The following is a 15,275-nucleotide window of genomic DNA, read 5'->3' as shown; positions in this document are numbered from 1 at the left end:
CTGAATAGCGTCTTTCCATTTATAATGAATGGACGAGACCTCCTGGCATTGTCTCTCTTTCTATCCCTCCACATTCCTTGAACAATTCCTCCTTTGGGAATAGATTAACACAGATTTTCCTGTTTCGTCTTCATTGTTTGTCTTCCTGAGATATGAGCCCTCTCTGAGTTGATGATTCACCCGGCTGTACAGTACCATCGAGTTCACATCCTCACTGACGTGCTGTTTCAGCACTAAACCCACGAGTGAACTAAAATACCGTCTTCACTGCCCCCTCCTCAAGCACAGGTCACTGCCACTGGAAGCTATACCTTTATGTGTCCAACATAATTCTTCCTGGCTTTGTGTTTGCACAACTGTGTTGAGTAGTCCCTGTTTCACCATAACTTTGATGAATGTGTTTTCATTTCAGTCAGGCTTGTTGTTACAGTTGTTGTTATAGTAAGAGCTGGTTTTACAGCCTCTCTGGTGCTCTCTCCGTATTTGCTGCAGCTTTGTTTACTTTCTTGCTTGCAGCAATAAAACACAACTGACGTGAAAATGATTTGGAAGGTGTGCGTGTGGGGTGAGATTGGCACTGTAGATTATTTATCTTTATCTTGATGGCTTCTCTGCTGCTCCCTGGAGGTCACGGGCCTTCCTTAGGCCACCTGCCAACTGCCATGTTGCTGTCATCTTCAGAAATGCCAGTAAGGCCACTGGGTCTCTGGAGCCCTTTTCAGCAGTCAGAAGTCTGGACAGTGTGAGCAGATCTGTTGAAAAGACGGAGACAAAGACTTTCCTTCTTGATCGTGTCTTGTCATTCGCTTAAGCTGCGATTACTCTCCTCCCATCTGATAAATCCAGACAGGACTGAGACAGAAAGCTTCCATTCTGATGGATAATTAAAAGAATTTCAACACTGCAGCTAAAGGGAAATGGTTCGGTTGCTTTGAGAATATGCATGAGTGAAATTACAGGACCTCCATGTGCCCCCTGGTGCCTCAGAGCTTCTTCCTTGCATGGTGTGCTTTTGTCTCTTGGGGCACAGCAGCATCTGGTGGTTGACTGCAGAAATTGCACCGCTCTACTGAATGATTTCACTACCGTGTCTTTGTTGAGTCTCGTGTTTCCAGCCTCATGATGCGTCAAACTCGCACTGTTGCACACAAAGTCAAACACAGGTCAATGAACTCACATTTGTTCTTGACTTCACTTTTGTCTCCTTTCCTCCAGAGTAAAGCCAGGAACATTTTCATTACCCTTACATCAGATTTTTTTTTCATCTTATTTTTTTTTTTAAAGAAGAGAGAGCAAGAACACATATCATATGTTCATGTTGTATCATATTGCTGCTCCAGCACTCACATCTACTTCATATGCTGCAAATAAGCATAATTAAAAGAAAAGATTAAAGAGTTCACAGATGAGGACAATTAAACATTCACTGAACATGTCAGAGATGGAGAGATTGCCATGGATCAGCTCCCATATGACACACGTGTCATATTTGTCCCAAGTGGAAACCGGTATTGACGTCAAGAGTCTGAACTTGACATGTCACCTGTAACCAAGCTGTCAGTCACACTGGTGTTCACTCCTACGTGTCCTGCTTTATTGTCTACTTTCTTTAAGGGAGCTGTATGTTGCTCAATGGCGGCCATTTTTTTCTACTTCTACTACTGGTTCCACAATACATAGAAACTTAATTCAATCTTCAAAACGCTCAACTAAATCAGGACATTTGCGCTTGTATTTTTGTAATTGCAATATTTAAAAACACATTTTCAGCTTTTTACTCGTTTCTCATACTTAAATCACATCAAGCTCACTTTGGTTATTATTCAGTCTATTCAGAATTCAGAAAGGAGATGCAATCAGAAATTACTGAATATTTTATGTCACTGTCTGTGTTTACCTGTGTGCAGTCTAATCTGCTCATCTGAATCAGCTGTGTGGCACCTGTAGGTAGTGGTTGCTCTAGCGATGGCACAGAGAGGATCACCGACACATTCCAAACTACTCATTCATATTGCTAAAATGTCTTCACAGTGAGTGTCATAATGCACCGATGAAGTCCCTGATATAGGTTTTGTGAGGAGTCGCAAATGGGTGCGAAATAACAGTTTTGAAATGTGGGACTTTTGTGCTTTTGGAGTGGAAGAGGTCAGTTTATTTTGTGCTCTATGGGGAAGCTGGATGAGTCTCAGTTCAAATTGTGAATATTGAAGTTTGTACATTGAATTGGAATTAGAAAGAGGAAGCAGAAAATGTGTGGGGTTTTTTTTGTTTAGTTTTTTTAACGAAAAGATGAATTGTGCCAAAAAACCTTGAATATTTTTTGGAAATTATGAAATATTCCAATGAGCAAAATGCAAAGGAATAATGCCCTAATTGAGCTGAACGTGTTGAAGTTTGAACGTAGTTTCTGTGTTGAAGTATTTGGAACTAAATAAGTGAACAGGCAAACAATATAGCGGAATAAGAAGTAGTAGAAAAAATGGCCACTTCAGAACAACGTACATTGGAGATGTTTGCAGCAATCTCACTGTAATGTATCATGGTTTACGCAATGCACTTTTAAAATTAAAATGGACGTCCGTGTTAAATTGAATGTACACATACGGCTCATGCCTTTTTGTTTCATTGGAAATCTCCGCAAATTCCCTCTGAAAACTCTCAAGATTGCTCACAGATGGTGAGTGGCTCATTAGAGTAATCCTATTTAAAGGGACAGAACTTCCTGCCTGTGTTGTAGTCGATGGGGGGACGTGTTTTGTTAAAAATCCTCTTAGAAGTCAGGTCATGTGATAACAACCCCCCCCCCCCACACACACACACCCCCTGCCTGTGAGCAACAGGATGTGTATGGAGACTCGTGGTTATTCACACGCTGGATATAGTAGAGTCGGTCACTGTGCTACCTGGCAAAAGCACTGTGTGGGGGAGAGATTGTTTTAAATCAGTATATTTTCTTTGTTAAAACCAAAATGTGGACGTAAGCCTTCACTACAGCAACAATGCCTCTGCACAGTCACATTGTAAAAGAGGCCTGGGCACAGGACAGGTATGTCAACCTTATCATCATCACATCACCCATAAAGATAATTAGCATTGCCACATTAATTTGTCATGCAAATTTTTTTTTTACGTGCATGCAACATGTCTTTTAACTTCAATTACTTCTATACCTGAGGCCTTGAGGTTTTCTGAATGGCTATTCCTGCTCCACCACACCCACTTTCCACTCGTGCAAGCCAAGTGTAGTGCTCAACCAATAAGCAGCGAGCGAAAGCATTGTTGCTGTCAAGCCCAAGCCCCATAACCTGTGTTACCTGTTGATGTAGAAATGACACTACAGATTTCGCAGACTGTGGAAGAGGTAAACTGATATCATCACCAGTGGCTGCTGGTGTTGTCAAAAAAGTGTCACTTTGTTTTAACTTGAGAGAACAATTCACGTGGAACCTTTTATAGAAGTTAACGTTGACATTTGTATTTTAAATGGCTATTTAATTCATTTTATGGCAAAATTACAACAAATGCAATGTGCTTTACAGCAAAAGGCAAGTAAGATTTATTAATGCATATCATAGATATGATACATTCCCTAAACCAGTGGTGTCAAATTCATTTTAGAATTTTAGTTCAGGGGCCACATTTGATCTCAAGTGGCTCGGACCAGTAAAATAATAGTATAATAACTTATAATCAACAAGAACTCCACATGTTTCCCTTTGTTTTTACATTTAAATATCCTTTCACATATCATGGGTCTTGAGATTTCTTGAGAAAAACAAGTACAATTTCTACAACATTATTAGCATTTACACAAGTGCATTACAACCTAAAGATCACCAGTATTTAGAAATAAAAAATTGTGTGTTAGACATTCTGATTAGATTCTAATCATTTATGAAAATTATGATTAGATTCTAATCATACTGCGAAATATTCACAAAGTCATCCTGTAGTCCGGATTGGACCCTCTGGTGACCAAGTCTTAAACCTAAAAAGACCTTTAAAGCCATGGGAAACATATGGAATATCCCCACAAGATCAAAGATTTGGTGAACATTTTTTGGTCCTCACAAATATATAAACACATATGCATAGGTACATCCATCTATCCATCCATCCATTCATTATCTACTGCTTTATCCTCCACCGGAGGGTCACGGGGGGGGTGCTGTGCCTATCTCAGCTGACATAGGGCGATAGGCAGGGTACATCCTTGACAGGTCAAATAATTGTAAAAAAAAAAAAAAAAAAAACTGTTGGAGGAGAAAATGCATACAGACACAACAAGAACTTTCTAACTCCACACAGACATGCCTTAGCTGAACTGACAACCTTGTAGCAGGAAGGCACCAGTGTTAACCACCATGCCGCTCTAATGTTTATATTTTAAAATAAAGTAATGATACAATTTCTTCATTTTTTTTTGCTGCAGGGTTCAAGAAAATGAGGATGCTGCTTTGGCCCTGCAGCTGAAGGTTCAGGTAAACCCTGTGTGGCAGGAAATATGAAATCTCAGTTGACACTGTAAAAACAAAATGAATGAACTCACTCAAACTAAAGTCAGCATTCTGGACCATACTGTAAAATGTCATCGATGGGAAGGAAAGAAAAAAATGGAAAACAACTCATGAACTTGAATGAATATCCTCGGCATAAGATAGTAAACACATGTAATACACAAGTCTTTCCCCTCCTCCTTGGCCTTTGTTGGTTTCTCCCGTTGACGTGTTTCTACAGAGCAGATGGCTTTACACATAAATCCTATTAACAACTTTCTGCTGATGGAGACACATTGAGTACAGGGCTTTCTCACTCGTTCATTATCTCCACTGAGATGCCTGCTTTTTTTATTTCCTAACCTCTGAAAAGGAGAAGTGGTGGAGTGGAAGTCAAAGGTCTATAGCCATGTCTGCAGAAAAGGTAAAGGGGGGCCCGCGTTACAATTGTGTGGCTGTTGTTTTATTGACTTTCAGCTCTTCTCATTGTTCAGCTGCCTCGTCGTGACACTAAAGATATTTTATAGATACAGAGCAAAGACGAGGTTATCCAACTGAGACTAAAGTGGAATCATTCTGTAAAGGAAGCCATTGTATAGGTTTTATACCGCAACTCTTATCTTGCGTTGGCTCGCGTCTTGGATGGCGGTGTCCAAGTTGATGGAGGTTATCTGCTGAGCATCTGCACAAGCATGCATGAGGGATTGAAGGCAGTGGATAATCCAGCTACACCATTCCACTGAACAAGGCTTGTGTAACAGTGTCCTTATGTTTTTCTTGTTTTTTTAGATTAATATCACCAAAATGATGGATTACCAACTCATAATCTTATTTACTTCAAGTGTAATGTATGAATTGTTGATATACGACAGCTAAACCATCTAAACGTTCATTCATGCCAAAACATTTTACGTTACTCCGAGGTGTGGATCACCTTTGGACACAAATAGACGCCCAGTGCGACAGGATCTAAGTCTAATCAGATTACATTTACCTTCTCTGCTGGCCACAATCACACTGATCTCCGTCTCTGTGACTCAGTGTGACACAGACATATTGTTCCTGTTACTTTGCTTAGTGCCTCCATTTTGCAGACACCTCACACTTTTATTTATTTTTTTGTATAGTCTCACAGATGCATTTTAACGTAAAGAACATCAGATGGGTGTAGAGATTGTGTTTGAGGGCAAAGGGTCAGGGATCAAAGCCCCATTCGGACCATACTTTAAGCTTGTGTCTAGACATTCTGATGAAAGTCAGTGCTACGGAAGATGAAGAGAAAATGACAGTTTAGAGAAGAATTCTGCTCAAGCTAAATGTGCGCGACAGACAAATGCTTTTATTTTACACTGTTGGCTCTCATCAAACATTCTTTCTGTCAGGCAGCATGGGTTATTATCGCTTTATCAAGTTAATCACTTCAAAACACATTTGTAAACTTCAAATGTGACTGTATATGTATACATTTATAAATACATGTAGTAGCCTACATGTGTTACAAAACTGTATATCAGAATCTAATAATAGTACTAGTACTAGTAATTGTATTTATTTACCAAATAACCTACTGACTTATAAATGACTGTACTTGTGTGAATAATCTTTTAAGTCAATATGAATGACAAAATATAACATTTATACATTTTGTGTTACTATATCAGATGTAGAAACAACAAAGTAATCTTTGTTTTCCTTCTTTGCTTTCCTTCACATCTGGCTTTGTCATGGTGAGTTATTATAAATAATAAAAAGTGTGTGTGTGTGTGTGTGTGTGTGTGTGTGTGTGTGTGTGTGTGTGTGTGTGTGTGTGTGTGTGTGTGTGTGTGTGTGTGTGTGTGTGTGTGTGTGTGTGTGTGTGTGTGTGTGTGTGTGTGTGTGTGTGTGTGTGTGTGTGTGTGTGTGTGTGTGTGTGTGTGTGTGTGTGTGTGTGTGTGTGTGTGTGTGTGTGTGTGTGTGTGTGTGTGTGTGTGTGTGTGTGTGTGTGTGTGTGTGTGTGTGTGTGTGTGTGTGTGTGTGTGTGTGTGTATATATATGTAAGTATATGTACATATGTGTGTATATATGTATTTAGATAGATGGATGGATGGATGGATGGATAGATAGATAGATAGATAGATAGATAGATAGATAGATAGATAGATAGATAGATAGATAGATAGATAGATATTATTACTCCCTGAGATGTTTGCCCTAAATGTAGCTAATGGTTTGTTTCCTCACCTCATTTTCTTCTCGAAGACTTTCATAGAAGCCAAAGAAGAAAAAAGAGGAGCACAGTGGCAGCACAGTAATCAAGCTGAACGGAACTGAAGCCAAACCCAAGAAAACAAAGAGCAAGAAAAATGACGACGCTTCAGAAGACGAGAGCCCCGCCATCCAAAGTGATACTTTATGCATTTCTTTATTTTATTTGGGGGGGGGGGGGTGACTGCAAACTGATATGTTATGTTTTGTTTATAAATTGAGCCTCATCATTGTTTCTTATGAACATAACAGATGGAAAGAAGGTGAAAAAAAAGAAACCAGAAAAGGACAAGGAAGACTCGGAGAAGGACAAAGAAAAAGAGAAAGCACCAAAAAAGAAAGTCAAAAGTGCTCCAAAAAAGAAGAAAGGTTTGAGACAATAATCACATCCGAACGAAGTATAAATGAAAGTATTTTTGCTGTCGGCCCCTTAGGGAAACCTGCTCATCTGTTTAGGCTCAGGCACTGATGGTGATGATGATGATGAGGATGACACCCCCAAGAAGAAAACTAAGAAAAAGACAACAAAGGACGGCTCTCCATCCACCAAAGACAAGAAATCTAAACCTAAAGGTATGGAGAGAAGCAGGGCAACCGTTTTCTAATTATACTCAAAACAACACTTACATGATCAGTCTAATGTGGTTAAAAGGATTAGATTAGATTAGAGTTTATAGTGTAATGGTGAGTGAGTGGGAACACTCTTTCGATTGCAAACTTAAAACAGTTAAGCAACTAATTTCCCCTTAAATGATTACTGTGGAAAATGTAATTAAAACTGTTGCAAAGGTGCCTGGGGGGGTGTTTATAGGTCACATATTCAGGCTTTAAAAAATGCGAGGGCTTTTGTATCCGTATGTGTTGTTGAGTCAAAGTTAAAATCATTTTATATTACATTTTTAGTGGTGATATAAAGTAGCAGTAATTGTCACAAAATTAGACTTTTTTTTTTTTTTTTTCATAAAAATCAGCAACAGAACTGTGATGTATTTCCAAATTTCACAATTTCAATCCGATTTTAAAGATTTTTAGGACTTTTTGCTCTGTTGTGTTATACATACAGATAACCCAACAACATTGTGCAGTAAATGTTTTTAAACAATCTCAAAAAAGCTCTTTATCTAACTATATTAATATATGAAGACATTTAGCCGCTAATTAGACCCATATCCCACAGAAGTTGTATTGGATGGAACTTTATTTTATCATGGTATCTGCTGGATTTATTTATTGTGGCAGCATTAAGTTGAAAAGATGATAATACCAAACCTGTTACTGATTTCCAATTGTCCTGTGGTCCAGTGTCTAAAATGTGGGTGAATTGTTTTTATTTAGCAGAAAATGAAGATAAATTGTACTTGTTTTCCATTACTCCAGAATGAGCCTTTCATATTTACATCAGGAGCCGTGTCAGCTCTACAGAGGCCGACATTTTGGACTGCCACATTTTAATATTTTAATAATAGCCCACAATGGATAAATTAAATATTGTTGTAGTTTTGATGCTAAACGATGGATACATAAGTTCTCCTACACATTTGGAAGGGAACAGTGAGGTGACAGATTTTTCAACTTCAGCAGTCAATGAAACTTTCATTTCAGGCAGTGCAAACTATGCTGAGCAGTAATCAGTCAGTGAGTCGAGTTGTGAGTCCAAGTTTTAAGAGTTCTGAGAGAGTGAAGTAGGTTTTAAGGACACGACACACGTGTCTTCATTACCCACGCATCTCGTACTGAGTGAGGACCTTAGTCTAAAATTAGGAACTCTCAGTTTTGACTTGGATATCTGAGAGCAGTGTGAATTCCACGAGTTATGACGCTCTAATTCCCATTGCACTTAATAAGCTATTGCCTTGGTTTGAATCCAAGCAAATTCTGAAGCCTGGGAGTTCTATTTAAAAATGATGGAACAATGAAAGTCATAATCTTTGTTGTTTGGGCATCTTTGGACTGAACTGGAAAAGAAAGCTTTGAGGTTGTTGGACCAATACACAGTCTGATCCAAAACCTAGTTACCCGTTGAGTTTTGAGTCCAAGTCATCTGTGTGCAATCACAATTTTATATGAGCAAGTTTTTAATGTTGTTGATTGATGTGTTTTGACTTTTACTGGAACTGTGCTGCTGCTGCTATTTTGGTCAGGTCTCCCAATCTCAAGGGGATTAACCTGGTTTAATCAAGTAATGAAGGAGATTTTGATCTCAGTGTGATTTCCTATTGAAATGCATGGTAAATAAATAAATAAATCTCCATTTATGTACGCAAATAAAATGCCCTTAAGGCAAGGGCCTGGCATTACGACGGTCGCCATCTTGTGCCACCATGTTTCAAGCAGAAGCTTGGTATGCAAATGCAGAAGGAAGGCTACATGTATAACCAATACACAAACCAACGAATAAGGAGGAAATGTCAGGAAAAGTCACCTGACCGCTGAGGAGGAGGAGGAGTCCTCCGTTTGTTGGAGTCTCAACATTAGATGCTACTTATTCTCATGCACTGAACCTTTAAAATATATACGGGACTTGAAGTTAATTCAGTGTTTTCGGAATCAGAGAAACATGAGAGCAGATTTTAAGACTGAGCTAAACCAAAGTCAGGATGTAGGTTGAATTTAGTTGTTGCTGTGCTTGCTGATCATTGATTTTTAATTTTTCAGAAGACAAAGAATCTGATGGCAAAGAAAAAAAGTCCAAGTCAAAGGAGAAGGACAAGGACAAGGAAAAGAAAAAAGAGCCAGCATCAATGTTTCAAATAAACGGAGAAAAGAATTCAAAGACCAAGAAGAAAGGTGACTATACTGTGGTGAAGTGCTACGATTCAAAATGTCACATCTTTGCAGGTGTCTTTATGCTGACATTATTTTTATTTCAAGATCTCTATGTCCCTTCTTTGAACAGCTGCCAAATCCGACAGCGACGAGAGCGAAGAAGAGACAAAGTCGACCAAATCCAAGAAGAAACCTACTGCTGCCCCTTCATCCATGTTCCAAACATCAGGAGACAAGGACAAAGACAAAGACAAAGGCAAAGATAAAGACAAAGACAAAGAGAAGAAGACAAAGAAGAAAGGCAAGTTACATATTCCTCTGTTTGAGTCGCTGTGTCACGTGTGTACTGACATATACTGGTCTGCTTCTGCGTTTCAGGAAAAGCGGACGAGAGTGACAACTCTGAGTCCGAAAAAGAAGAAAAATCAAAGAAGAAAAAAGGCAAAGGGAAGAAGAAAAAGGTGTCTTAAGTTATCACAATTCACTCGCAGAATACAAAATAATCTGTCATGTTACACAGACGAGCATATTTTATTGCACGCACAAAAATACACACATGATTTTAATAAGAGTCTTCATGTTTTTGCGTCTTAGGAGAGATCTCCATCACCTGAGATTGAGTTTGAAAACCTGGAGAATTTTGTGTTGCAGCCAGCTCCACAGGGCACGACCATTAAATGCAGAGTCACTCGAGACCAGAGGGGCATGGACAAGAGCCTCTATCCGCTGTATTACCTTCATCTGGACAATGAAAAAAAAGTCAGCAATAGGAATAATTATTTTTATTTCCTCACTTTGATCACTTTCTTTCTTCTGCTCATCGTTGCCTTTCCTTTCCTTTGCAGACTTTCTTGTTGGCTGGGAGGAAAAGAAAGAGAAGCGCAACTTCAAATTACCTCATCTCCATTGACTCCACCGATTTATCAAGGGGTGGAGAGAATTTTGTGGGAAAGCTGAGGTACAGTTAAAAGAAAATGTAGTAAAAGTAGCATAGAAAATGTAAAGCATCAGCTCTTTTTCTTAATTTTTTTCTCAATACTTTTGCTCAGGTCAAATTTAATGGGGACTAAGTTCACAGTGTTTGACAACGCTCTGCATCCAGAGAGAGCTCTTCCAGACATGTCGAACGCACGGCAGGAGCTGGCAGGCATCATCTATGTAAGTTGTCTTAATTGTCTGCAGTTCATTTAATCACTATTACCTGGTGTTATTATGTGACACTTAAGATTTAATTTACTTCTGGCTTCAGGAAACAAATGTATTGGGAATAAAAGGACCCAGAAGGATGACTATCGTCATTCCAGGAATGGACAAGGACAACAATCGAGTACCACTCCGACCAAGAAATGTGAGATATTTGTTTTTATTATTTATAATTTCTTTGAGAGAGCTTCTGTACTTTATTCAAAGAACATTTCGAAAAAAATGAAATACATAGACACCACATAGAAGTTAGAACTTGAGTAGGCAACACATTTATAGGGTTATTGATCAAAACTCCATAATAATCTCCATAATGTACACTGCTGTTCAAAAGATTGGGGTCACTTAGAAATGTCCGTATTTTTGAAGGAAAAACACTTTTTTATAATGAATATAACATTAAATGAATCAGAAATACACTCTATACATTGTTAATGTGGTAAACGACTATTCTAGCTGCGAAGAGAAAAAAAACGGCTGTTTTTTAATGGAATATGTACATAGGTGTATAGAGGCCCATTTCCAGCAACCATCTCTCCAGTGTTCTAATGGTACATTGTGTTTGCTAATGGCGTTAGAAGGCTATTGGATGATTAGAAAACCCTTGAAAACCCTTGTGCAATGATGTTAGCACAGCTGAAAACAGATTTGCTGGTTCTTTGACAAAAGCAAAGTTTGAAGGGCAAAATGATTATTGAACGGTAGTGGAAATCAAGTAATTTAAAGGTGCCATATGTAAGAATGTGGCCAAAAACAGTTACTACATACAAATTCAAAATACCAAGGTCTTTTAGGTTTCGTTTTCTGACGTAACTGGCAACCGTGGTTGCTCGGCAGCTGAGACTCTACTAACTGCTATGATTGGTAGACGGCGGTAGGTGGAGCCACATGCCAAAACATGACTTCAAAACATAAACATGATTTGCAGTCTGCAAAATATTTTTTTATGCAAATATTTTGTCTGTACTGTTGTTGTTGGTGAGTTCAGTATGTTATATGAACATTATTCCTGAGTCTCTGTGACATATTAGGAGTGTTTTATAGCCAGTTGCTTTAGATTAATTACATAATGCACCTTTAACGGAGAACTAGACTCCTAACTCTGTTTTAGCCTCCCATTGGCTGTTCTTGGTAGTTGTACTTTCGTAGAAATTCCAGCATGAGCAAAAACTGCCTATGCTCCAAAGAAACCGAGCAAGAAGTCAACCAGGAGGTTAATACACTGGTTTCACACCCCTGGTGGCCATTCAGTGAATTGTTACTACTATTCATTTTTCTTATTGTGCCATATGTGTCACACTATGCTTTTCATTACGTTTTTAATGATTTAGTTCAATAAATGTGTCAAGAACAGGTTACACGTAAGCAGGGACATCTTATGTTAGCATTGTAGCTGTTAAATGAGTTGCATTTTACCTTTAGCATTTTAAAATAAGCTAGTTGTGTCAGACGGGTTAGCCCAGCACACAGACACATTAGAAGTGTTGTTATGGGAACCCAAAGTCACATGACCCAACAGGATGTGCAGTTGGTGTCACTTAGGGACTTCACGAGTTAAAATCAAGGATCAAGGTTTATTAGTGACTTTCCTGAACACTGTGAGGTCCTTATGGGTTAAAAATCAGACCTTAGACGTGGTGATTTGTACAGTATGTGTGATTATCAGATGACACAAAATATAATGTAATGTCCTGGAACCCTGCTGTCATGCACATTTGGAACAAGTGATATTTATACTGCTTATAGCTCGACTGATAGAATGTTGTCGGTTAATTATGAGTGTGTTAAAACCGTGGCCTTCGTCACCTTAAGCGACTTTTGCCAATTCTTGTGCAGGAATGTGACGGCTTGCTGTTGAGACACCAGAGCAGAAGGACGGAAAATCTGATCGAGCTTCGCAACAAGACTCCAGTGTGGAACGAAGAATCGGGGTCTCACGTGCTCAACTTCAACGGCCGGGTCACCCAGGCGTCCATCAAGAACTTCCAGATCGTCCATAACAAAGACTGTGAGTTCTGTACTGAGTTACTCCGTCTGTATGTGTGTGTGTGTGTACTGGTATTTATATCTTTGTGAGGTCCAAAAAAACTGAAAAACTTATCTTTGTGGGGACATTTTGTCTGCCCCCCACAACTTTTAAGGGTTTAAGGGGGATGCATTAACTGGTTATGGTTAAGGTCAGGGATAAAACTTATTTTGGCCTGTAGAAATAAATGGATATCAATGTAGTGTCCTAAGAGGAATAGCTGCACAAACCTGTGTGTGTGTGTGTGACGAAGAGTCTGAATAAAACAGTCACTTTGAAAACAACAAGTACTCACAACAAGTATGCTGTGAAATGAATGTAACAGCCACAGCAACAAATGATTAGACATGCACAGAAAGAAACGAAACCCGTGTCTTGTTCGCCTTTTCAGATTACTGTGTATATGTTTTTTTTTTCCTTTTCTCAAAGAACAAAAAAACATGTTTATTTTATTAAGAATCTCAGCTACTTTTGTCATTTATAATTCAACAGGCAGATGTGACATTCTCTTTCTCTGGGCCTCTGGTTTAGTGTTAATTTCATCCAGTATATGACGTAAATAGCTGCTTTCAGACATGCACTGACATCTAGACCATATCAGGAAAAGGTCATGAGTGCATTGGGGTCTGTACTTGACAGCGCAAATGTCATTTTTGGATATTTTTCAGAACTTCTTCGAGCCACACACACTTGAGCTTGATTGAGCTCATGTGAGAATAAAATCAACATGTGAGTCAGTGTGTATCCTGCCTCCTGCATGGTTGACTCAGGTGCAACTGCTCGCCTGAATAATAATAATAAAAAAAAAAGAACAGACTCAGATAATCTTCTGTAAAGCAGCTGAGTTGAACAACTCCTGATAATTCTCAGATCTAATTTTCCAGACATTTTGAGTTAATGCCTGAAAACGGCTTAAAGTGGGACCTAACGGGGTTACCTATCAGTTGATCAATCCTCACTCACTGAAGTTTAAAGCGGCAATAGAACGGAAGTTCCAATTAACTCTGTATCTGCACGATTACCTCGTTTATGAAGCCCTGAAGGTTCGAAACAAACACTTGTGCCACTGCTGATAACTCTGTGTTGTAGTGTAATCTCTGGCTCTGCAAGATCTCTGAAAAAAAACCCATTCTGGCTACGTTTCTCCTGAACAGCAGATGCTCCTGCTCCAGGTACTAGTGTGGGCACATGCAGTTGCATACATTGAACCACAGAAGAATAACGTCCGTTGTTGAGGTGTTTCACTTGCGACAGCGTCTTCTGACTTCGTCACGGCAGGGAGTTGTGACGAAGCCATTTTAAAACACTGTTAAAACAATGTTTTGATAATGAGTAGCACTGCATCCACCGTTACAGAGGGGGGAGCTGCACTTCTGAGAGCAGGGTGTGCTGATAACGTCACTTCCAGGTATTGGCCAATCACAAGACAGTTCTATCCTCTGGGTGTGAGATTTCAGTCTGAAACAGCGCAGCTGACGAGAGCTTCAGTGAGGAGAGATTTCTCGGCTCGTTTGCAGCAACTAGGAGGTTTTTGACCATAAAAACATTGCATATATGTGTGATAGGACCACTCAATGGGAGCTTTAAATTGTAAATGACTCCTTAAGTGTATCTTAACATCGACATATTGTCACGTCCTTGTCTTTTACAGTGGACTACATTGTGATGCAGTTTGGACGAATAGCAGACGACATTTTCACCCTGGACTTCAACTATCCAATGTGCGCCGTGCAGGCCTTTGCCATCGCGCTCTCCAGCTTTGATGGCAAAATTGCCTGTGAATAATAAAGAATCCCCCCCACAAAAAAAGGCCCCAAAAACACTGAAATCAGCATGTACAACACCAGCACTGACGACCCAAGTCTTTGGATGTTGCCTTCAATGTTCCTTTTAAAAACATTGGTTCCTTGGATGAGGCAATACCTGCTGCTGTGCTGTCATCTTCAGGAGTAAGACATGGAACTGTTGTCTGATCTTGCATGACACTGACACGTTCCTGGTTTCACTCTCATTACCTCAGTTGGAAAGTCCCCAGTGACTGAAAGGTTACGTCTCTTTTGATGGGATACACTTCGAAGATGGAGGTGTCACAAAATACGAACCTCATTAACAGGTGTCAAACTGATTTTTCTTTTGGATGCTATTCTGTATTTGAAGGGTTTGAGAGAAATTTACGAGCTGCACAAGTGACACAGATGAGATTAAAAGGTTATTTCTATTATTAAATATAGCAGTGGTCTTACACAACAGACCATCCATATCTTATAGTTCCAAACATCAGCCAGTGTTGTTAAAGTAACATTATGTAGACGTTCTGTATTACTCTGGAATAGTGAATACTAAACATCTAGTCATTACTGACTGAAATTTTTATATTTACATATAATTGTTCTGTATTTGTGATAATGTCGTTGTCTGATTCGATCTCAGGTAGATTTTCATATTTTTACTTTCATTGTTCTGAACACTGCCTTTTGTTGTATTTCTTGTGATGTTATTTAGTGAAGCACATCGACCAGAAGTTATGTTTTCATCACTGA

The 15,275-nt window shown here is 39.1% G+C and overlaps 1 protein-coding gene across 1 annotated transcript; it reads left to right on the top strand.

The window, feature by feature from the left end:
- Positions 1-4,905: 4,905 nt before the first annotated feature.
- Positions 4,906-14,520, top strand: LOC310930142 (uncharacterized protein; the record flags this gene model as incomplete). Its single annotated transcript, XM_083893070.1, has 13 exons — positions 4,906-4,920; positions 6,745-6,877; positions 6,993-7,109; positions 7,197-7,313; positions 9,396-9,527; positions 9,637-9,807; positions 9,885-9,967; positions 10,101-10,265; positions 10,352-10,464; positions 10,556-10,664; positions 10,756-10,854; positions 12,546-12,717; positions 14,387-14,520. The coding sequence occupies 13 exons, from the start codon at positions 4,906-4,908 to the stop codon at positions 14,518-14,520; spliced, it is 1,560 nt and encodes a 519-aa protein (XP_083749196.1).
- Between the last annotated feature and the right edge of the window lie 755 nt (positions 14,521-15,275).

The sequence above is a fragment of the Microchirus variegatus genome, assembly GCF_963457635.1.
Source record: "Microchirus variegatus genome assembly, chromosome: 7".
In the NCBI taxonomy this organism is placed as follows: domain Eukaryota; kingdom Metazoa; phylum Chordata; class Actinopteri; order Pleuronectiformes; family Soleidae; genus Microchirus; species Microchirus variegatus.
Note: the sequence above shows the minus strand (reverse complement) of the source record. Positions and strands in the feature narration are given on the sequence as shown.